We start from the raw sequence: 23,398 nt of genomic DNA, 5'->3' as shown, positions 1-23,398 counted from the left end.
ATAAAAACATAAAAAGGTTAAGGGTAAGATTTTTTTTTGTAATAATACTAATACTTAAAAGCACTATCTTAGAGGCCAATTTTATCATGACACTATGAAACTCTGCTTTATTATAATAGAATGAGGCTAGGATACCTTTAAGTTTTCTAAAGAGTGGCTGTACAAGCTTAGCAAAATAAGCCACTGGACCTGTCTTTGAACTGAGTTCAAACAATGACCTCTCCGAACCATCCTGGTTCTCTATAGGTCTTCCATTCCTGAAAAGGGGGAATGGGGGTAGGATGGAGTCATAAATCAATAAGCCAATCAGACATAAAATAAAAATAATTTTCTGCCAGAATGAGAACAAGATACGTGTTCTTAAATAGACTAATTCAGACCATAATTTGCTTTGCCACTAAGTTTCAATATGGCGGCAACACCATTAACCAATGTCACCTAAAGACTAAAAGAGAACAACCGAAACACAAACCTTAAGAAACAATTGTATACATCACTGGCTGCAAGACAAAAAACATCTACATAGCTATTTATCATAAGTCATGAAGGGTAAGCCTGTCAAGTTTTTCAAGTTTGTAATTCAGTAGTGGGCCCTTCTTTTCACACCTTTTCCCAATTTAGCAAAATATATTCCTTTTTTTAAACATCAAGTACAATCTAATTTACTAGTATAGATTTAAAATTCAATTAGATATGTGCATTTTAAATCCTTTGCCAATGCTCTCCAATCAAAAACTACCAGAAACATATCTATAGGTGTACACGGTGGGTTTATTGCTCCTTACAAACAATGGAGACTGCATACCGTGGGAAACATAGTAAGGATGTGGCAGTATGCAGGTGTTAAAAGGGACTTATATGTTAGGTGGTTTAAGAGAGTTTAATAAAGTGTGGCTTTGTTGTGGATCAGATTCTATCTGGAAATGGGGATAATTGTATGACTGATCATCTGAAATAAATCTTATTAGGTAAGTCGGGAGGAATGTATTAAGGCCAAAACTGTAATTGGTAAAAAAAAGGAGCAGTCAATCATGTTAGCCAGGACAGGAGGATGCTTGCCTGTTCTATGGTTTAGCAATGTTCATTTTCTTAAAACTGTGTTCAGATAGGATTATGAGGTGGTCTTGTCTTGATCTGTTACAGTCACAGAGCAGCCTTGCCTGATGCTGATATTCTGTGAAATTATTTATGTTCAACAGAAGAGCCCCAAGACCTAGTTGTGAGTCAGGCCAGCTCTCCTAGCAACACCAGGGCCTTGCTCCCAGATGTAAAGAGCTGCTGTTTTTTTTCTCCTCTCTAATTTCTTGCAAGGAGAGAGCAAAAGACCTGGATATTATAAAAAGATATTATAAAAAGATATTATAACTAATTCCTTCTAGAATCTAGAGCTGACAGGCTGATAAAAGGACATTTCTTTCTCTTTTCTTTTTCAAATAGAGTTCAGTTTATGCTTCTTGTTTTGTTTTTTTTTAATTTGGCAATTTTTTTTTAAATTTAATTTCTTTTCAGGGTAACAGATTTCATTGTTTATGCACCACACCCAGTGCTCCATGCAATACGTGCCCTCCATAATACCCACCACCAGGCTCCCCCAACCTCCCACCCCCCTGCCCCTTCAAACCTCTCAGATTGTTTTTCAGAGTCCATAGTCTCTCATGGTTCATCTCCCCCTCCAATTTCCCTCAACTCCCTTCTCCTCTCCATCTCCCCACGTCTTCCGTGTTACTTCTAATGCTCCACAAATAAGTGAAACCATATGATAGTTGACTCTCTCTGCTTGACTTATTTCATTCAGCATCAGTTTATGCTTCTTCTATCATAGTTCCAAACTTAAGCCCAAACTCTGTTCTTCCTTCTTAAGGCCCCCAGAGTACTCCCTTCTTCAGCACGTTTGGCATTACTTTGGTTATTACTGAATGATTTCTATATCCAATTAAATTTAAAAAATAAGTGTGCCCTTGAAATACAGCCTCTTTGTTAAGAACAAGTATACCTGTATGTCCCACTTCCAAGTGGGACTTAACCTTTACCTCAGTGCTAACAGTTATAGGACTCTTACCATATTTGTACCAGCACCTGAAGTCATGAACACTTCCTCACAGTCTGGGAATATTTTAGTTTTAGGTAATTTACTAAGACCACTCAAGTCTTAATTTAAAACATACCACATTTGAGTTAGGAGAAATCCCACTTCTGATTGTGTTGCTGCTAGAATGTACAGGTGGAGTGGTAGAAGGTCCCAATCCATCTTGCTTTCTCACTAGCTGATTTTCATTTAGTTCTTTATTTAACCATGTGATTACTTAAATAAAAGAACAAAACAAGGTAAAGAATTTTGACTAATTTTTATAATAACTTCAAACATCTAAAAATCATATTGAGATTTTTAAAATTTTAAGTCTTTAAAACTATCTTATATCACAGGAAAATATAGGTTCACCTAAATTTTTGCCATTAAAGACTCTTATTTTAGCAACTGCCACAGAGAACTTCTTATTCTATTACTATCAGAAGCATACATTTCTGCTAATCAAGGATCTCTTTGAAGGCTTTCATTTCTAGAATATCTTACAGTTTATTTGAAGTTCACACTCTTGTCTGATAACCAATACAAAAACCAAAAAAATGTTAAAGGCTTAATCTTACACTTTAGTTTCAAATAATTATGTTATTACTATTAGATAAATATAGCAATTAAAATAAAGTAATAAAGAACTTTGGTGAAGAATTTATAGTCAATATTTTCAACACTTAATTTTGGGTTGACACATGTAATATGGTTTTCTTTCTTTTTTTTTTTTTTTTTTATTTATTTGACAGAGAGAGAGCTCACAAGTAGGCAGAGAGGCAGGCAGAGGGCTGGGGTTGGGGGGGGAAGCAGGCTCCCCGAAGAGCAGAGAGCCCGACGCGGGCTCGATCCCAGGACCCTGGGATCATGACCTGAGCCGAAAGCAGAGGCTTAACCCACTGAGCCACCCAGGCGCCCCTGGTTTTCTTTATAATGATAACAGTTTTACAGGGCAGCTGATATACAGGTTACTATAGCAAAGACATCAAAACAATATATTTAAAACAAATTTTTTGGATGTAGCAATGTCTTGATTTACCTAGACTTCTATGAATTCAAATACAATTTTCAGAGTAAGAACACAATTACAAACCTCATTTACATAAAAATATAAAATACTTACATTTTTCATTATTTTTCAGAAGTTGTTTGCTTTCTTCAAGCTTTTGGACGGTAGCTTCTAACTGTTCTTGTAATTTGCACACCTGAAATGTCAATCCTCATAAGTATAATAAAGGCTAAATAAAAACTGAACAAATGTATTTCTATTAATTACTATTAACTACTATTAAATAGAAAAAGTTAATTATAGCTCACCTGTATAACACTATATGTATATACGTATATACACATATACTGTATATATATATGAACACTCAAGGTATCTGAGCCATGATAACTAACTTTTCAAATTGAAGTAAGTTAACTTCTGTTGAAGCTAGTCATGTTCTTTTTGGGGGGAAAAAAGCTAAAGCTCTTCTCTAATAAAGTAGAAATTTTAAAAATATGTCTGAGAAAATGTTACACTTTGTAAATAGTCACATGTGCAAAAATATAAAATATTCACTACCTCTTGCTCTTTAATTCGGAGAGACTGTCCAACATCTTGTAATTCTTTTTGTTCCTTTTGTAATTTGTCTTCCTTCTCAGCCAAAAGCTTCTCTTGCTGAATAGTTACTGTATTCTTCAGTTTCAATTTACCCATTAAAGTTTTCAGATCCCCCTGTAGCTTCTTGATAATTTCATTTGCCTGTAAAAGAGCTTCATATATATTTCTCTCTCTCTACTTAGTCCAAGAAAACTTAATATTCTATTATTTTTTAAAAAACAAACCTTAAGAAGTTCCGCTGATAATGATTTTATCGTAGCTTCAAGTTTTCCTAGTTGTACCTGATTTTTCTCACCATTCTCTTCTAAAGCCACCTGATACATATTTTTTAAAACATGAATAATTAATGGGATGTTTGTTTTTAAGAAAAGCATCACTTGTAAATGTGATCACCAATTTGTTTAAAAAATGTTTAAATAGACCTTTTGTTCCTGGATTGTATCAAATGCTTCTTTTGTTCTTAAAACAAGTTGGTCCTTATCCTTGATTTCCTGTTCTAAAACAGCCACTTTTGTTTGTAACTGATTAATATGCTTTTCTTTCTCGTGGCATTCTCCGTCTAGTGTAGAATTCTCTCTTCGCAAAGAGAGGACTTCTTGCTTAGCCCGCTGGAGCTCCTACAGGAAGAAAAAAAATGATGCAGTATGAAAAAGAGAAGTTGGCTCTGGTTACTTATAATTAAGAAATTTAAAAATTTTTTTAAGAAAGTAATAATTTTAAAGTTCTAGTAACTTTTAAAAAAAAATATAGAAGTCACTCTAAAGGTGTATGTAACTTGTAGACTTGAAATATAATTGTAAGATACACTAATATCTAGTTCAATGACAACAAGGAAAATAATCCTGATTTATGAATAAATTACTACAACTTTTAAAAACTAGTAATAAGGATTTTCTGGTATCTCGAAATTTACACTTTTAAAAAACCACTTAGGTAATAAATGCCCATTATAATAGATTTCAAAAACATAGATAAATAAAAGCCCTATCTTACTAACATGTAGGCAGTGGTTCTCAAGCTAGTATGCATACTGAAATCACCTAGAGAGCTTTAAAATCCTACTGATGCCTGGTACCATCCCCAAGAGAGTCTTATTTATAAGTTAGCATGCGGTATGGCCTGGGAACTAGGATGTTTAAGAGCTCTGCAATGGACAAGGGTGACAACCATGATCCACAGTTAATATTTTGCTCTGTTTATACACACCAATTTCTTAAAAAGTGCTCATACTGTGCAGTTTTATAATCAACCTTCTTTATATATTACAAATATCTTTCCATGTCAACAAATATGTTAACATTTCTGGATTTCCTCTTGGTTCACTCTTTACAACAAAACCAAGTAAATATAATTGTTAATTAAAAACAGATTTTTAAAAATTTACGACAGATTACTTTCCAATCAGGTAATACCAACAAAATACTGCCAGTATACACAAATCCAGGATATAGTATTCCTAGATAACTTTCATTTTTAACAGAACTTTACAAAATAATTTTATAGTAATACGCCATAGTAACTGTAGAAGCAAACCCTGCTATCAGACAGACTTGAATACAAATCTGGGTACTCTGGTGTAATCTTGGGAATTACTTAACCTCCCTAAATCTCAGTTCCCTCATTTGTAAAACAGAAATAATAAATATTTCATAAATGACTTCACTTCATCTTCATAAAAACCTTAATGCAAATTGCTTAGCATAATGCCTGGCACACAGTAAATAATAAATGGCAGCAATTATATTCAGGGAACTAATGCTTAAAAGATAAATTTAACATGATTAGGTAATAATACTCAAGTTTAAAAAAAAAGTCCCCAGTGCAACAACACGGATGTAGCTAGAGAGTATAATGCTAAGTGAAGTCAGTCAGAGATAGACAAATACCATATAATTTCACTCATACATGGAATTTAAAAAACAAATGAGCGAAGGAAAAAAGATAGCCAAGAAACAGATTCCTTTTTTTTTTTTTTTAATTTAAAAAAAAATTTTTTTTTTTTAATTTATTAGAAAGAGAGCACAAGCAGGCAGGGGGAGTGGCAGAGGGAGAGGCAGAAGGAGAGGGAGGAAAGCAGGCTCCCCACTGAGCAGACAGCCAAATGCAGAACTCGATCCCAGGACCCTGAGATCATGACCTGAGCCAAAAGCAGATGCTTAACTGACTGAACCACCCAGGTGCCCCAAGAAACAGACTCTTAACTATTAAAAACAAACTGATGGTTACCAAGGGGAGGTGGCCAGGGGAATGGGTGAAATAGGTGATGGGGATAAGAAATGTAGTTGTTGTGATGAGCACTGGATGATGTATGGAAGTGTTGAATCACTATATTGTAGTGAAGCTAATATTTGACTATACAACAACTAAATTTTTTTTTAATTCCCAGGACTCATAATTTTCAAGTCTTATGCAAATATTGCAAGAAATATTTTGATTATATAAAACCCATGTAACAGGGCACACTGTTTATAAAGTAGCCAATTTCAGGCCTAAGATAAAAGAAGTCATATAGCATTATAATGACTATCCAATGTACTAGGAAGGCTACAATATTTTACAAACTACTATGATGGGTAAAGGGAGCAGGAAGGATACACTAAAAACACCTAATTGGGGCGAATACTGAGAATCTGAACATAAAATCAGTCAAGTTAGAGTTTCCTAAGCACAAGAGACTGGTGAAATGGAGTGGGAAGTCTCATACGCTTGAGCAACACTGGTGATGTTTGTATTTAAATATGATAGACTTAACAAAATCTGCGTTTTCTGATTAATTCATGATAATAATGTATAATGCTAGGAAGGAATCTATCATCGGGGCCAAACCATCAATAATGTGCCACTATAGCAAGATTTTCAAAATGTCTCTGTTGCCTGAAAGAACAAGGGAATACTAAAGACAAGCAAATAAGAGGATTCCAATCCTTGCTCTTCCACTTACTGGCTATGTGACCTTGGACAAGTTACTTAACCTCTCTGTGCCTTAGTTCATCATCTGCAAAATGGAAATAGTACCTTCTTTAAAAGCACTGTTATAAAAATTAAATGAGTTAATATATGTAAAGCAATTAAACAGCACCTGTCACATAGCATGTGTTCAGTATGCCTTAGTTATTATCATTACTAATATCATTATTAGACACAACTTCATATAGTTGTGTTAAGTAGGCTGAACAAACCAGTCCTGTTAAGACTGAATATGCTGAGCTGTAGACAGTGTGGAAATCAAAAATACAACAAAAAAATCTAAAGGCGGTGTCAATGAAGTGCTCCTCAAGACCATAACTAAAAATATCCAAATTTACCTCAGTTCTGTTCTGAATTATCCCTTTTCATCAGATTTTAGATTCTCAAGGTTTTTTTGCAACATCTGATTACCCTAATATCACCAAGACAACCTTGAAAAGCATCAGAAGTATTACACAACTAATAAGTATTACACAAGTAATAAAGTCAACAAATTAAAATGTTATTTTAAATTGGGGGTAGAGGGAAACAAACCCAAAGTTCAATACCTCTTCAACACCAGACAGTTTTGTTTTAAGTTCTCTGATGGTAGAGTCTCCTTTATATTTCCTTTCGGTTAGGTCTTTATTAGCTGTTTCTAACTCAGATAATTTGTTTTGTAGTTGCTGGATGTTTCGTTGATGGAGGATTTCTAAATCTTTTTTCTGTTGTTCATGCTGCTGTTGGTACTGGACCTGTGCCTATTATATAATAAAAATATAGTACCAAAATTCAAAACAAACAAAAAACAAATAAATAAAATAAACTACAGGAAGATTTGAAGAAAAATTAATCTTAGTTATTCTTCGACGTGATTATAACATTTCCCTGTTTTAAAGAGGATCTATTTTCAATTATGGATTTCATGAAGAAGTAAGGTCAACAAAGGCAAATTTACCATTATGAATTTGTCCTTGATTCCTGCTTCTGTAAAACCCTCATATATTTAGAAGGACAGTCTTCAAGTTAAGGGAAGAATCATAGATGATTAGGTTAAAAAACTGCAAAATAGTATAATGTAAACCTATTTGTGTTTAAAAAAAAAATGAGCAGGTACATAGGGAATTTCCAGTATTCATTTTAAATACCATTATATTATTTCAGTTTTTTACAACAATGTATATTTTTAATAACAAAAAACTCTAAAATTTTAAAATTAACAAGGTATTATTCATTAGCTCAGTCTTACATTTAGTAGCAACATTTAACCAAGATAAAATTTGAATGTGGTTATAACTGTGTAATCTCTGGTGCCTGTTTGAACCATACCACTAGTCTGTTTATCATTTCTGTTGATGAACACTATGAAATCCTAAGTACCTTTCAAACATAAAGTATATTTTTTGGATTATGAAAGTTATACATACTCTTAAATGCACAAAGAAAATTACAAATAACCAATAATCTCATCCAGGGAGTCACTTTAAGTATTTACAAATATTTGTAGTTTAGTTATTTTGGGAATATATATTGCTAACATATTATATTGACATCACCCATACACATACAATATACATTAAGTTTAACTAACATATTTTAAAACCAAACCACTGATACAACTTAATCGTACTTTTTATTCCTTGGCATTTGTACCTTTTCTTTTTGTTTTAAGATTTTATTTTAGAAATAGAGCCCAGGGGAGAAACAAGGTAGAGGGACAAGCAGACTCTGAGCTGAATGCAGAGCCTGACCCAGGGCTCAATCCCATGACCCTGAGATCACGACTTGAGCCAAAATCAAGAGTCAGATGCTCAACCAACTGAGCCATCCAGATATCCTGCATTTGTACCTTTTCAGAGCATTAAAAAAACTCTGTAAACACTTTAATAGCTGTACAATATTCCATATATATGTATATATGGATATACTAGAATTCATTTAAACCCCGCATTACTATGGATAGGGACTTTCCAATTTTTCACAATTAGAAATAAATCTATGATCGCTTTTGTACACAAACATACATCCAAAATTCAGATTATTTCTTTATGATCAATTATAGGACAAAAAATGTAAACAGGGGTGCCTGGGTGACTCAGTAGTTTTATGTCATGTTGGATGTGGAGCCTAGTTAAAAAGAAAAAAAACAAAAACAAAAACAAAAAAATAAATACAAAATGTGATGTAAGTTGCAAAATTACATTCCAAAAAAGTACCTATTCAAAATTCTTAGAAGAATAGGGGAGTGTCTCCCTCACAAAATACTTGGAATTTTATATATATTATATATAGAATTGTGTGTGTGTGTGTATGTGTATAATATATACATAGAATTTTATATAACTACTTTAAAATTCTCTCATTTTTTGAAAAATGGAAAGGGGGGAGAAGGCAACAAGAAAGAGAAAAACAGAAAAAGTTCAAAAAAGACTCAAAATGAAGGTGGGAAGAAAACCCCGAAGGAGCAATCAAGAAGAATAAAGAGTAAACTGGGAAAGAGGCTAATGTAACTATTGAAGAAGGTAATTAAACACACTGAAAGTAATAAAAGCAACAAAAATAAAGGACTGGTTTTATTCCAGTGATAGTAGAATTTTCGAGTTTTTGTTTAAAAAAAAAAAAGGAAAGGAAGTGTGAGGGATGCAACTACAACATGTACATTTTCTACTTTGTTCACTGCAGGTAATTCTGATACACACTAAAATTTTAAAACACCGCCTATAGAGCACCTGGGTGGCTCAGTCAGTTAAGTGTCTGATTCTTGATTTCAGCTCAGGCCATGATCTCAGGGTCATGAAATTGAGCCCTGAATCAGGCTCTGCACTGGGCATGGAGCATGCTTAAGATTCTCTCTCCTCTTCCCTCTGCCTTTCCCGTACCAAACCCTCCCCACACACCAGCTCTCTCTCTCCAAAAAAAAAAAAAAAAAATCCATTATCATTTATTACATTAAAGTGGAAAAATGACATGATTATTTGATTAAATCCCTCAAAATCACTTCATCTAACTTAGCACTCTTTGGATTAACTCTCAGGACCCAGAACAAAAGACAACTTTCTCAGATGCACAGCAAACATCATTCTTAAAGATGAGATATTTGGGGGTGCCTGGGTGGCTCAGTGGGTTAAGCCTCTGTCTTCGGCTCAGGTCATGGTCTCAGGGTCCTGGGATCGAGCCCCGCATCGGGCTCTCTGCTCAGCAGGGAGCCTGCTTCCCTCTCTAAGTGCCTCTCTGCCTACTTGTGATCTCTCTCTGTCAAATAAATAAATAAAATCTTTAAAAAAAAAAAAAAGGAGATATTTTATTTATCAAAAAGATAGAATGAGGAAAGGATTCCACTACTAATTAGCATTTTTCTATACAAGAAAAAAAGACATTTAAAAAAAACCAAATTACCATTTTTATACATTATATATCTACCTGAAAAACCTAAGACAATCAGCCCTAAATCTAGCAGAATCAGTCTATATAATGTACAATTAATGAGTATGACATTAATGCAAACAGCAACAATCAGAAAGTTATCATAGTGGCGGGACATAGACAGTCCAATTTATAGAGCAAAAAACTGTAAAATCTCTAAGGCAAAAAAATTTAGTAAGAACTGTAAAAAAAAAAAAAAGAAAAGGAACAAAGAAAGAAAACAGAGGGAAATAGAAGGCAAACAATAAGCCTGTTTTAAATAAGACCTGAATAAATGAAAAGATATTCTCTCTTCTGGGTTAGAAAATCCCAAAATATTAGTTCCCCCCAACACTCCAAAACAAGCTCAAATATACAAAGGAATTTAGAATATATTAAAGGTTGCATTTTAAATCAGTGGAATATATGGTATTAGAACAAATGACTGACTTTGTATCAAAAAATACCTATCTCATATTGTACTCCACAAAAATATACTCCAGATTAAAAAGTTAAATACCATATATCTGACAAAAGACTCATGTCCAGATCAGACAGATCTGCAAGTAAAATACTAATAGTCTAATTTAAAAATGGCTAGGAGCACCTCAGTGTCTCAGTTGGTTAAGCATCTCCCTTCGCTTCAGGTCACGACAGGGTCTTGGGATGAAGCCCCACATGAGGCTCCGGGCTCAACGCAGTCTGCTTTTTTCTGTCTCTGCTACTCCCCCAGGTTGTGCTCTCTCTCTCTCTCATGCTCACTCACTCTCCCCTTCTCTCTCTTAAATAAATAAAAAAAAAAAATCTTTAAAAATAAACAAAAATAAAAATGGGCTAAAGATGCAAATAGGCAAGAGGATTCTTGAACGTCCTATGAGAATATCCAGGTGGTCAAGACGCATATGAAAATGTGTGATTACCATACACCCTCAGAATGGCAGTGTAAAACAAAGACTTTAAAACAAAGACTTATCAACAACAGCCAAGCTGTGGTAAAAGAGCAAATATCCACCAAATGATCAATGTATAAAGAAAATGTGGCATATATACACAATGGAATATTACTCAGCCACCAAAAAGAATGAAACCTTGCCACTTGCAATGATGTGGGTGGAGCTAGAGTGTATTATGCTAAGTGAAATAAGTCAGTCAGAGAAAGACAAATACCATATGATTTCATTCATACATGCAATTTACTAACAAAACAGATGAACATAGGGGAAAGGAGTAGAAAAGAGAGAAGGAAGCATACCATAAGAGTCTCCTAATGATAGAGAACAAGCTGAGAGTTGATGGAGGGAGGTGGGTGGGTGATGGGTATTTAGGAGGACACTGCTTATGATGAGTACTGAGTTTTATGTGTATATGATGAATCCCTAAATTCTACTCCTGAAACCAACATTGTACTATATGTTAACTAATTTGAATGTAAATAAAAATTTGAAAAAGAAAAAAAAAGAAATAAAACGAAGACTATAACAAGAGACAAAGACACTGTATAATTTATTAAGGAGAGAATCCAACAAGAAGATATGAAAACTGTAGATAATTACGTACCCAACATATATTTTATTATGCACCCAACATACTTGGGGAGCACCCAAACACATAAAGCAGCTAACAACAAACAAAGTGTTGGTGAAGATGTGGAGAAAAACGAACCTTCATGAACCTCATGTAAACTGGTGCAGCCGCTGCGGAACAGTGTGGAGGTTCCTCAAAAAATGAAAAATAGAAGGGCACCTGGGTGATTCAGTTGGTTACGCATCTGCTTTTGGATCAGGTCATGATCCTAGAGTCCTAGGATTGAGACCCACATCTGGGCTCCTAGCAGGGAGTCTGCTTCTCCCTCTCTATGCCGCTCTTCCTGCTCATTCTCTCTCACTCACGCTCTCAAATAAATAAATAAATCTTTAAAAAGAATTTTTAAAATAGAACTACCCATATGGGCTCCTGGCTGGCTCGGTCAGAAGAGCATGTGACTCTTGATCTCAGGGTCGTGGGTTCGAGCCCCAGATTGGGTGTAGAGATTACTAAAGAAAAGTTAAAAAAAAAAAAAAACCTGCCCTACGATCCAGTAATCACACTACTGGGTATTACCCAAAGAATACAAAAACACTAATTCAAAAGCATATATGCACTCCTATGTTTACTGAAGCATTATCTACAATAGCCAAATTATGGAAGCAGCCCAAGCATCTCCCGACAGATGAATGGATGACGAAGATGTGGGTTGTGTGTGTGTGTGTGTGTGTGTTTGTGTTTGTGTGCATATGTTCCATTAGATATAAATATATATATATAACAGAACACTGTTCAGCCACAAAAAAAGAATGAAATCTTGCCATTTGTAACAAGATGGATGGAGCCAGAGTACAATGTTAAGAAAAATAAGTCAATCAGAGAAAGACAAATACCATATGATTCCACCCATATGTGGAATTTCAGAAAAAAAGGCAAATGGACAAAGAAAAAAAGACAAACCAAAAAAGAGACTCATAATTAGAGAGAACAAACTGATGGTTATTTGAGCAGGGTGTGGGGTGGAGGGAATAGGTAAAACAGGTGATGGAGATTAAAGAGTACACTTATGATGAACACTGAGTAATGTATATTATTGCTGAATTACTGTATTGTACACCTGAAACTAATATAACACTGTATGTTAACAATATTGAAATTAAAATTAAAAACTTAATAAAGATGAAAAAAAGAATAGGGGGAAATAAGTACTGCCATATCCTATCTTTTAAATTTGGTAAAATCTTTTTGGCTAGCATATTTGCAATATCCAATAGCATTTTATATAGGTATACCGCAATCTCACTTCTAGGAACAAAAAATGTTTATTGCAGTATTATTTGCATCAGCCAAAATACTGAAGCATTTAAATGTACATCAGTTGGGTAAGTAGTTAATTTATGTTATACCCAAATAATGAATACTATGTAGCCGCTAAAAAGGAATATCTGAACTGATAAAGAATGACCTATGATGTCATGTTAGGTGAAAAAAGTTACAATCAATATATACTGTAGGACCCCATTAGCATAGAATACAACCAAAACCCACTATGCATGTACAAATATATGATTTACATACTTCTCAATTTGTAAATATCAACAAATATTTACAAAGGACATATTATTTACATATAAAAAGTCTAGAAAAACACATATCAAAATGTTTATAAATTACCTCTATGTAATAAGAATTTTAAGGAGCAACTTTTTTTTTATATACTTCTGTAATGTTTGAACATATTAAAACAAGCATATATTACTTTTATAACAAAGTGACTAACAGCAGCAACAAAATAATTTTCTATTTTAATGTTCATACCTGCAAGGCCTTTTCTTTCTCATTTGTCAGTTCCTGGGAATGTTTATTTGACAATGCAGCTGTGTGTGATGCCCATTCATTCTGCAACTTATCTAATTCTTGGATTTTTTCTGATAATGTCTGTATTAGAGTTCAATTCAAAATATTAATTAAGTCTTGTGAATGTTATTACCTTAGAACATGGCAATATTTACAAAGGATATTAAAGAAAAGGAATCACAGCTTTCCAAAACATCAAAGCCTCTTCCTACACAGATTTTATTTTTTAATTTGAGGAAATTAAGATTAGAATAAAAGAATTTTAGAGCTAACATGGCCTAGAAGGCAAGTTTAACTATCTTTAACCTTTTAGTTAAGTCTGGCTCTTCACCACTCAATCTTCTCCTCTGACATTAAGAAATAAAGCAGCCCAGGATAGAACAAGTCAATTACATGGAGTGGTTCACTTACACACAATCAAACTGATGGGCTATGTTGTTCAGGACAATTTCTGCCTGAAGCCTTGCCACTTATCAGATACTGGGGTCCTCAGTTTTAAGGACTAAGGGCAAAAAGTAGTAGCTCTGACTGAAATGATATAAGCCTATCAGAGTAAGTCATAACACTCATATGGAAGGGAAAAGGTTAGAAGATACGAACTGAAACATCATTTTAGACAGGAGGTGTGAGATGAAAAAAAGAGCAAAGAACTGACATGTGACAGGTACTATATATTATTTAATGAAGATCTGGAAGGTAACAGAAATGTTTGGATGGAATTAACTATCAGAGAAAGGATCAGATTAAGACAATTTACTCGTAGGGGAAAGGTGACAAAAAGGAGAAGGAATTCAATGATAACATGCTTTAAAAAATAATACACAAAAGCCTGGATAGGATTCGAGAATTCAGAGCCAATGTTTAGAGGACTCACAAAGACAAAATGAAATCTGAATTACCTTTTGTGTGAAATTCAGTTGCCTAGTAACATCATCTAGTGATTGCATCAATGATAATTTTTCTTCCTATTTATAAAATAAAATTACAGTTTACAATTTAATCATCTATAGCTGTGCTACTCAAAGTACAGCATCAGCATCACCCTGAGAGTTTGTTAAAAATGCAGAATTTCCGGTTCCACTTTAGGTCTTCTGCTTCACAATCAGAATGAGCAAGATCTCTAGAGGGTTTATGTACCACTATAATTTGAGATGCACTAATCTATAGCTTTGACTAAAACGACTTTCTGAAAACTATAAAGAGGCATCCTAATGTTTTTTTCTTGCTCCATATACCTTATAAAATTATTGAGCATTTTGTAATTCTCAATATACACTTTCATATCTTTTTCCTTATTTGAGACAGGTGTAATACAGTAGTAGATATTTCCATACTTACCTACCAGTTGATGAAACCATGGTATAAACAGTTTAAGTGACCTGCCCCAGATCACAGAAAATTAATAAAAATGATGGGACCTAGTTTTTCAATTTTTGGCCCAGTTCTACTCTCACTGTATCTTGATTAAATTGGAAAAAAAAAAAAAAACACCCCAATAAGGTAAAAATAAACTCTTTACATATTATAAAAACTTACTAGACATCTTTAAAAATACTTTATTCTGAAAACAAAAACTAATAGCACTATGCTCTTCAGTGACTTATCAGAGACTTCTGGTACTTATTTTTAAAAGAGTAACTTGAATTTAAATCTTACCTTGCTACATTTCAAACAGCTGGCTAAAAACTTCTTTATTTCCACATCACTTCCAGGTAAAAGTTTCAATGAGAGGTGTGTAAGATGCTTAAAAGGATTTGTCTCTACCACGTTTAAAAAGGCAGGTGAGTTATCCAAAATAGGTGATGGAGAAACTAACTGTAGCAAAAACCTTTGAAAACAAAGTATCATAAAATAACAACACTTATGAGATAGTGAAATTCTCCCACTGAATAAACGCCAGTGAATCATCGATGATTAGAAACACTGGGAAAGGGGGCACACTGGAATCATAGGAGCCAATATAAAAGGACTCCCAATGGTAAAACTGGATAAACTAATAGCAAAATGAAAAAACTGAGCAAGAAACATAGAAAGGATTTGCTGTAATGCACTGAATATACAAATGTTCATGAGCTCACAATGAAAGACAAAGCAGAAAAATAAAACTAAAAACACACTGAAAGCACAAAAATAATTAAAATAACAACTCTTTAAAAATTGACAATTTAAAAGAATTAAGCATTTATCTTTTTCTTTCTAGAGTAATCTAACAGGCCAAACTGATGAGGAAAAGTTCTCCTTTACAAAAGAATTATGCTTAATAAATATAAAAGGAAGGATAGAATTAGAAATGCATGTAGTTCCTAAAAAAAAAATAAGTGATTCAAACAACAATCATCAATTGATGAAACCAAAAGACAAAAGGTTAGTCAACTTTACAATGAAAGGATCAGGCTTTAGTATCACACAAACATGAATATACACATACAAACACAAACTCATTCTTCTTATCCGATTTCATTATAAAATCATATACTTGATGCTGTTAAATATTTCAGATAGTTGTAATGACTCTGTCAAGACATGAAAATTAAGGAGTAAATATTTTTATTTTAACCATGATTCCTTAAAATTTGTTATTTAATAGCCGTAAACCCAGTTAAAAATAGGAGTACTTATAACACATACAAAATATCTTGCCATCAATTTGTCTTACAAAGAAGAGTTTGTCTTGAGAGAATTTTAATGACATAGTGCTCTCATGAGACTTACCTTGGAATTTCTTTGGCTTGTTCTTGAGTACACTGCTGAAGGAGATCTATAAATTTCTGTGGGAAAGCTAAGAAGTCTACCAGAAGGCCTTGCTGGAACTTTAAACTATACAGAAGAAAAGAATTTTAAAAAATTTAATTACTATCTTTAATTATAATTTAAACCCTAAAATATTCTTTTCTTATTTACCAAATACCCATTAAAATCAAGAACTAGAGAACTTCTTTTTTATAGAATTTATCCCATGGGAGGGGAAAAGTCCCTTTGGAGCTAAAGCTCCAAATTCAAGCTGTTTTAAGCAGAATTCTGATAAGCTATGGAATATTTACTTTCAAAAATATCCTGAATAATTATAGTATAAGCAGTCCAGCGTTCTCAAAATACCAAATGTTCATAATACATTGCGTTTCAAAGACAACAGTACCAATATATTAATAAAACTTATTTCTTAGATTAAATATAAAAACAGAAAAATAGATTTAGTTACCTCTGAAAATCTTCCTCAGAAATAACAAGGTTATATAGAAAAAATGGATCAGTATCATCAGTCAGACGGATAACTAAATCCTAAAAGAAAGATTTTATTTTTTAATGTTTTCAATAGATAGGCTGTTAGAGAAATTTCTTCCTTCTTAGAAGTGAAATTATCCAATAACAACAATGTGTCACCAGTATTCTTCAGGTGACTTTGTTTTCTGGTGCAGCTGGGTTTTCATTAGTCTTTAAGAGACTTAAGAATCTTAAACAGGTGTAGATATTCTGCTCCTTGAGAGCCATGTAGGGGTCTATACAAACTAATTAAATGCTAGGAGTTGAAGGCTAAGGAATACCATCCTATTAGAGGCTTGGAAGAATTGAGACCTAGTCCTTGCTGCACTATACCATGATAATATTTAATATTTTACCACTGGCCACATCATATTCAATTATATTTTCAGTTTCCCACAAGTTAATTGTCTAATGCTTCAAAAGTGGCAATATATCAGCTGAAATGACAAGCAATCATGTATCCTAATAAAGGAGAATTTGCCTCTCGGGCAGAGGACAGGGGTATCAAGTAACATGTTGCCAGGGCTTCTTTCTATGGGCCTATTCTCTCCTACTCCAGGTGGCCCGTGACATGGAGCTCCATCTGTTTTCAGTTTCACATGAAGTAAATATCTTTCATAAAGACCACTTTCTACATAAACTTACAGTACGGCAGAACATCACAGCAGCTAAAGCTGACAGAGAAGTACACAGAAATTATCTACTTTAGAGAACACTTATGTGACCAAAACAGGCATAGCAACAAGATGATGGAGGCCTAATGAAGAACTAATCAGCACTCAGGTTAAGAATAAGCTTCCACTTTGAAATAAAATCTACTTATGGCTACGGAGGAACTGCTAGGGTCCTAGAAAAATCTGAACACTTACGGATAGAGCTAGAAAATGAAGAGGTACAGCAGGCCTAAGGAATAACATGTAAAAAATATAACATATAATCTCTACTCCAGAAAATTAGCAATCTGGGTATTTGCTCTACCTCAGAATGTCCTGTTCTTTAGGCACCTTCTACTGCAGTACTTCTTGAAATTCACCCCAAGATGCTATAAAAAACTGAAGCTACTACTAATACTACAAGGTCCTTGAATATCATGTTTAGGGAAAGCTATGACACAGGGAAAACAGATGCTGTACTTCTTAGTCATCTTGTCTGTATCCAGATCACTGCTAATGACTCATACTTTTGAAGATCATACAGGACTGATGCTCTAAAAGCCTCCCTTCAAAAGGTAAAGATTCAAAAATATCTCTTTGCAGTGCTTCCATTCATTCTATCCTCACATGTGCAACATGAAATGCCAATTCTACAGGGTAGCAATATATATTCTAGCAACTTATAAGGGTATTGGGCAAACCTAACCAATTCTCCCAATCCCCAACCCTTCCTGTATGCTTTAGAAACAGATGGTACAGGGGCACCTCGATGCCTCAGTCAGTGGGGCATCTGCCTCTTCATTTCAGCTCAGGTCATAATTTCAGGGTCGTGAGATCAAGCCCTGAGTAGGGCACACTCAGCGAGGAGTCTGCTTGAGACTCTCTTTGTGCTCTCTCCCTCTGCCCCTTCCCCCACATGCACACTCCTCCCCAACCAAATAAATAAAATCTTAAAAAAAAAAAAAAAGAAGAAGAAGAAGAAGAAGAAATATATGGCATAGGGGCGCCTGGGTTGGAACCTCTGTATTCAGCTCAGGTCATGATCCCAGGGTCCTGGGATCGAGCCCTGCATCGAGCTCTTTGCTCAGCAGGGAGCCTGCTTCCCCCTTACCCCCGCCTCACCCCACCTGCCTCTCTGCCTACTTGTGATCTCTGTCAAATAAATAAATAAAATATTTAAAAGAAAAAAAAAAAAGAAATGTATGGTATAATAATCTCTCAGTCATTGTATTAGTAGATTCTACCACCCCAGATTTGCAAGTTACAAACTGGCCCAAAACTAAAAAGCAAGTTGGTGTAACAAAAGAGCTCACATTCTTAAAGAACAAAAGTAATTATAATGCATAGAAATTACATTTCCCCCTAAAAATGAAAATATTTACAAAGAAATTAATACCAACCTTTCTGTGAACTGGATTGGAAACTGACTGTAGTTCAATGCTCACTCTAACACTTATTCTCCTGTATGAAAAGATATACCCAATTGTCAGAAACATTCATATGGAAGGAATTAGCACTCATTCGTCCGAGCTGAAGTTTTCAGTCTTAAATTGTTAAGATCTTCCACAGGTATTCCTTGTGGAAGATATTATGAACAGATATTTCGGAAGCATACCATATTTGAAGTTTAAGTTCTTGTCTTCCACTAGTAAATAATCAGGTTTTTTACCAGAGATTATATTTTTCTCTCCTGTAAAATGGGATTGTTGTGAGAATCAAATGAGATAAACGATGTGGAATTCCCATTACTAGCCTGGAATATAATCTACTGCCCAGATCCTGAAATAGCACCTGCTGAAAGCCAAACAAACCAATGATTTAATAACAATTTCCCACATTAAAAAAAATTTACCATTCCAAACGATCTAATTGATTTATAAGATTCCATTTAAAAAACTTAAAATGTGAAGCAGTACTGGAATACATGGAATGTTTACAATCCGGGAAGTAAGATAACACATTACCCTCCCTTATAGATACACAAAATCCACCAAATACATCTGCTCAATATAGTCCCTATCCAATACATCCACGGAAGTACGTCAACAGTGTATTACCCACCTTAACCTAATCTAAACTTCAAAAAAAAACCATAGCTTTCCACATTCTCTGTTGCATCTCAGAAAATTCAGCATCAGTCAGAGGCATATAAATCAAGGTGCTCATAACCATTTATCAAACTGAGCAAAGATGCTTTAATGATCAAGGAAATAAAGGGAAGAACTGGTGAAAAAACATCTCAGCACAAAAGTTCTATATTTTGCTAGAATTAAATAACAATGGCTGTTCCCTAATGTGTAGGAAACAAAAGTAAATAGAATTTGGTTAATTTTAGACTATTCTTCCCAAGTTGTGTTTTAAATTTTGCCCACAATCTGCTACTTATGCATTGCAGAAGTAAAAGGTATAGATCTAGCAACCAAGTGTTGGAAAAACTTGGTAACAGTTGACCAAGAACAGATTCAATTGTCCAGATTTTTTTATGCTCCAACTTAAAAATAATTTTTTTGGCTTTTTTATGTCATTTTAGTTAAACTTCCTAGTGAACAAATGATTGGATGCTAAATCTTAGTATGATGAGGTTACCATATGATAAGGTTACCATAACTTACGTTATCTGAAAAAGAACAAGCAGCACTGGCAAATACCACAGATAGGAAGAATTATTTTTAGAACAGAAAATGTTTTCTATTTTTCTATTATCTAGAGCAATATATGTGAAACAGATTAGATTTCTACTCTAAATCTACTTAAATGAAGTATTTTGGGGATGCCTGGGTGGCTCAGTCTGCTAAGTGTCTGCTTTTGGCTCAGGTCATGATCCCAGGGTCTTGGGATCAAGACCCGCATCAGGTTCCCTGCTCAGCAGCAGCTGCCTGCAGCTCCCCTTGCTTGTGTGTGTGTGTGCGCTTTGGCTCTCTCTCTCTCTCCTTCTCTGACAAATAAATAAAATCTTTAAAGAAAAATTAAGTATTCTCGGGGGAAAAAACTTCCAATTTCCTAATTTGTAAGATAAGTGAATTGAGTTGGGTTTGTAAGGACCTTTCCTGATCTATACTGTCATTATGCTTGGTTTTTGTCTTGCAGTTTTTTCTAAAACATCCTGCCACAGGGGATGGGACACTGCAGTAGGTAACTTTTTATGGTGACATACACTTTCAAAAGTCCTGTCATACTTGATAAATTTGTTTTAAAAAAATCAAAAAATCATTTAGCAAAGTATTCTTTAGATACTACTGGAAGGATCACATTAATATAATTTAAGAAGGATATTAATGAAATTGTTGCATATATTCCAAATGTCTATAATGCATTACTTTCAGGAGAAAAGGGAGGAGGAAAGGCCCATAGATTAAACCTCTCCTTCCTGCCCCAAAATATACTGTAGAAAAAACCTGAGCTTTCAGAAAATACAGTATCTGAAATCACAATCTTATTTTCTCCATTAAATGGTTGTCAGAGGGACAATACAAATCAATAAAAACTCATAAAAATGCTGTTTCTCAAAATAAATGTCATACTCCGAACAATGCATAAAATTCACATAAGATCCTCCCTCTCAGTCAGATTTGGCATTATCAGAATTGGATTCTAGCCCACCTGTGCCACCTAGAAGCTGTGACCTGAGCCTTTCAATTCAAACAAATAAAAGCTACTGTAAGCCAGGTAGTATGCTGGATGCTAGGGATACAAACAGAAATAAACATGGTCCATGTCCTCAAATCAGATTAAATGACTATCCAGACTTTGCTTCTGATTGTATTTCTGATTGTTATTTTAGCATTTTAGCACTTCAAGGGAAGGGGGGAAGGACTGCTAACACTGAGTACCCACACTACTGAGTACCTACCCTGTGCTTTACATATATCTTATTTAACAACAGTCTTACTAAGTTAATAGTTACGTCTGTCTTACAAAGGAAGAACCTGAGGTGCACTGTTACAAACTTGGTTAAAGCCAAGTTACAGAGCCCAAATTAGAACTCAGATCTTTCACCTACACTGTGCTATCTAATAAATGAATAAGGGCAATTAATTTCAACTTTGGCAACTTTGAAAAGGTCCTTATAATAAAGGGATTTAAGAAGAACCTTGAAGGTTATGAAAGAAAAAGCATTTGAGGCAGGGAGAAGAGCAGGAATAAAGTTATGGTACTGAGAGTATGAGGTACATGCAATGGATAAGTAGTCTTACATGACTAGCATATGGGGAACAGAACTTCTAAAACAAAAAATTTAAAAAGAGGTTGGTGTCAAACCATGGGCTTCAAAATCTGCATTACTTCCCTCCAGAGTTCTCTGAGTTATCTTCCACTGAAGTTCCGTGCACTGATGTCACTTCATGCATTAATCACATCTTAATAATAACTAAATGTTTAGTGCATGCTTATAATACTTCAGGCACTGTTTTAAACACTGTGTATGTATTAACTCATTTCATCCTCCTAATAATCCCATGAGGCAGTTACTTTTATCATCATTAATTTAAAGATGAGACACAAAGAAAAAAATGATTGTACGATATCAGTCAATAAGTGACAGAAATGAGATTTAAACCCAGATAATCTGGCTCCAGAGCCTGAACTCTTAACCTGTACTATTCTACCTCTCCCAAGAGGTAGAATTTTTTCTTTTTAAGATTTAAAGATTCTTTTTTTTTGAAGATTTTATTTATTTATTTGACAGACAGATCACATGGAGGTAGAGAGGCAGGCAGAGAGAGAGGGGAGGAAGCAGGCTCCCTGCTGAGCAGAGAGCCCGATGTGGGGCTCGATACCAGGACCCTGAGATCATGACCTGAGCTGAAGGCAAGAGGCTTTAACCCACTGAGCCACCCAAGTGCCCGAGAAGATCTTTTTGTTTCCCGTATTAAGTGTGAGTTCCTTGAGGCCCTAATGTAATGAAAATTGTTTTCATTGTTGTTGTTGTTCTCATCGTCGTTGGGAGGCAGAGGAGTAAAGAAAGAGGAAGCTAGACCATTTCAGCATGCAGGACAATTCCAAGCACACAGTAGGTATTCATAAATATTTGTTGAGCTGAACCGGCCTTGAATATTTAACTAAAGTCTGGATTACTTTCCCTATGGGTCAGGGCCCAGCATATTTTCTGTAAAGGGCCAGATAGTAAATACTTTAGGCTTTGCAGGCCAAAGGTCTCAGTCACAATTATTCATGTCTGCTCTTAGGGCACAAAAGCAGCTTGACAATTCTTAAATGAGAATAGCTGTGTTCCAATAAACCTTTACTTAAAAAAACGGGCAGAAGGCCACCTGGCCCGTGGGCTCTTTTGCTGATCTCTGCTACAGGTGATAGAAATATATCAAAGGTTTCTAAACAAGAGAAGTAAAATGATTGACAATGCGTTTTAAGAAGGTAACTGTGATGACAATATAATGAAATGGAGAAGAATTAGGAGTTCCAGTATTAGAATCAGAAATGCTCTCCCCCTTTATATTTCTAAAATTATTCCAAAACAGGGCTGTCCAACAGAGATACAATGGAGGCCACAAATATGAGACAAATATATACTTTTTAATTCTCTAGAAACCACATTAAAAAATTTTAAAAGGAACAGGTAAATTAACTGTAATAACTTTCTTAAATATAATCAATATATTAAATATAAATTTTCCAATGTTTATGATATACAGAATATATTTATTAACACTTGTTATATTAATAATTTATATCCCACATATATTATATTCAATATATCCAAAATAGTGTCATCTTTACAGGCAACATAAAAATTAAGATATTTCACATTCTTTTTCATAAGTAAGTCTTCAAAATTCAATGCGCATTTTACTCTTACCACACATCAGTTCTGATTAGCTCCATTTCAAAAGTCCAGTAACCATATGTGACTCTCATACTGGACAGCACAAAAGAATGACCAAATCAAATACCCTACAGTATCTCCACCTGCAAGTGCTAGTTTTGGTATCTCCTTGCCTGACTTGCGGACTGACGTTAGACCTAATTCCGAACTATAAGCTAGCTTCACATTACTCAATAAAGCAATGTCTTCATTTCTAACGTCACATTTCCAAACCATTTAGTTTCCATAAACATTTTCAA

At 34.4% G+C, this 23,398-nt stretch overlaps 1 protein-coding gene across 1 annotated transcript in view; it reads right to left on the bottom strand.

The window, feature by feature from the left end:
• Positions 1 to 23,398, bottom strand: part of SASS6 (SAS-6 centriolar assembly protein) — a 43,648-nt gene that overhangs the window by 19,202 nt on the left and 1,048 nt on the right. Inside the window, exons 2-13 of the mRNA XM_080801151.1 lie at positions 18,721 to 18,781; positions 16,606 to 16,685; positions 16,119 to 16,223; positions 15,063 to 15,234; positions 14,306 to 14,371; positions 13,368 to 13,487; positions 7,193 to 7,384; positions 4,100 to 4,294; positions 3,902 to 3,991; positions 3,639 to 3,818; positions 3,192 to 3,273; positions 2,166 to 2,302 (exon numbers count right to left, since the gene is read on the bottom strand). Coding sequence (XP_080657277.1) covers positions 2,166 to 2,302; positions 3,192 to 3,273; positions 3,639 to 3,818; positions 3,902 to 3,991; positions 4,100 to 4,294; positions 7,193 to 7,384; positions 13,368 to 13,487; positions 14,306 to 14,371; positions 15,063 to 15,234; positions 16,119 to 16,223; positions 16,606 to 16,685; positions 18,721 to 18,781 — 1,480 coding nt within the window. The remainder of the gene's footprint in view (positions 1 to 2,165; positions 2,303 to 3,191; positions 3,274 to 3,638; positions 3,819 to 3,901; positions 3,992 to 4,099; positions 4,295 to 7,192; positions 7,385 to 13,367; positions 13,488 to 14,305; positions 14,372 to 15,062; positions 15,235 to 16,118; positions 16,224 to 16,605; positions 16,686 to 18,720; positions 18,782 to 23,398) is intronic.

This window comes from Martes martes, assembly GCF_963455335.1.
Source record: "Martes martes genome assembly, chromosome: 4".
NCBI lineage: Eukaryota > Metazoa > Chordata > Mammalia > Carnivora > Mustelidae > Martes > Martes martes.
The sequence above is the reverse complement of the archived record's forward strand: the minus strand, read 5'-3'. Positions and strand labels throughout refer to the sequence as shown.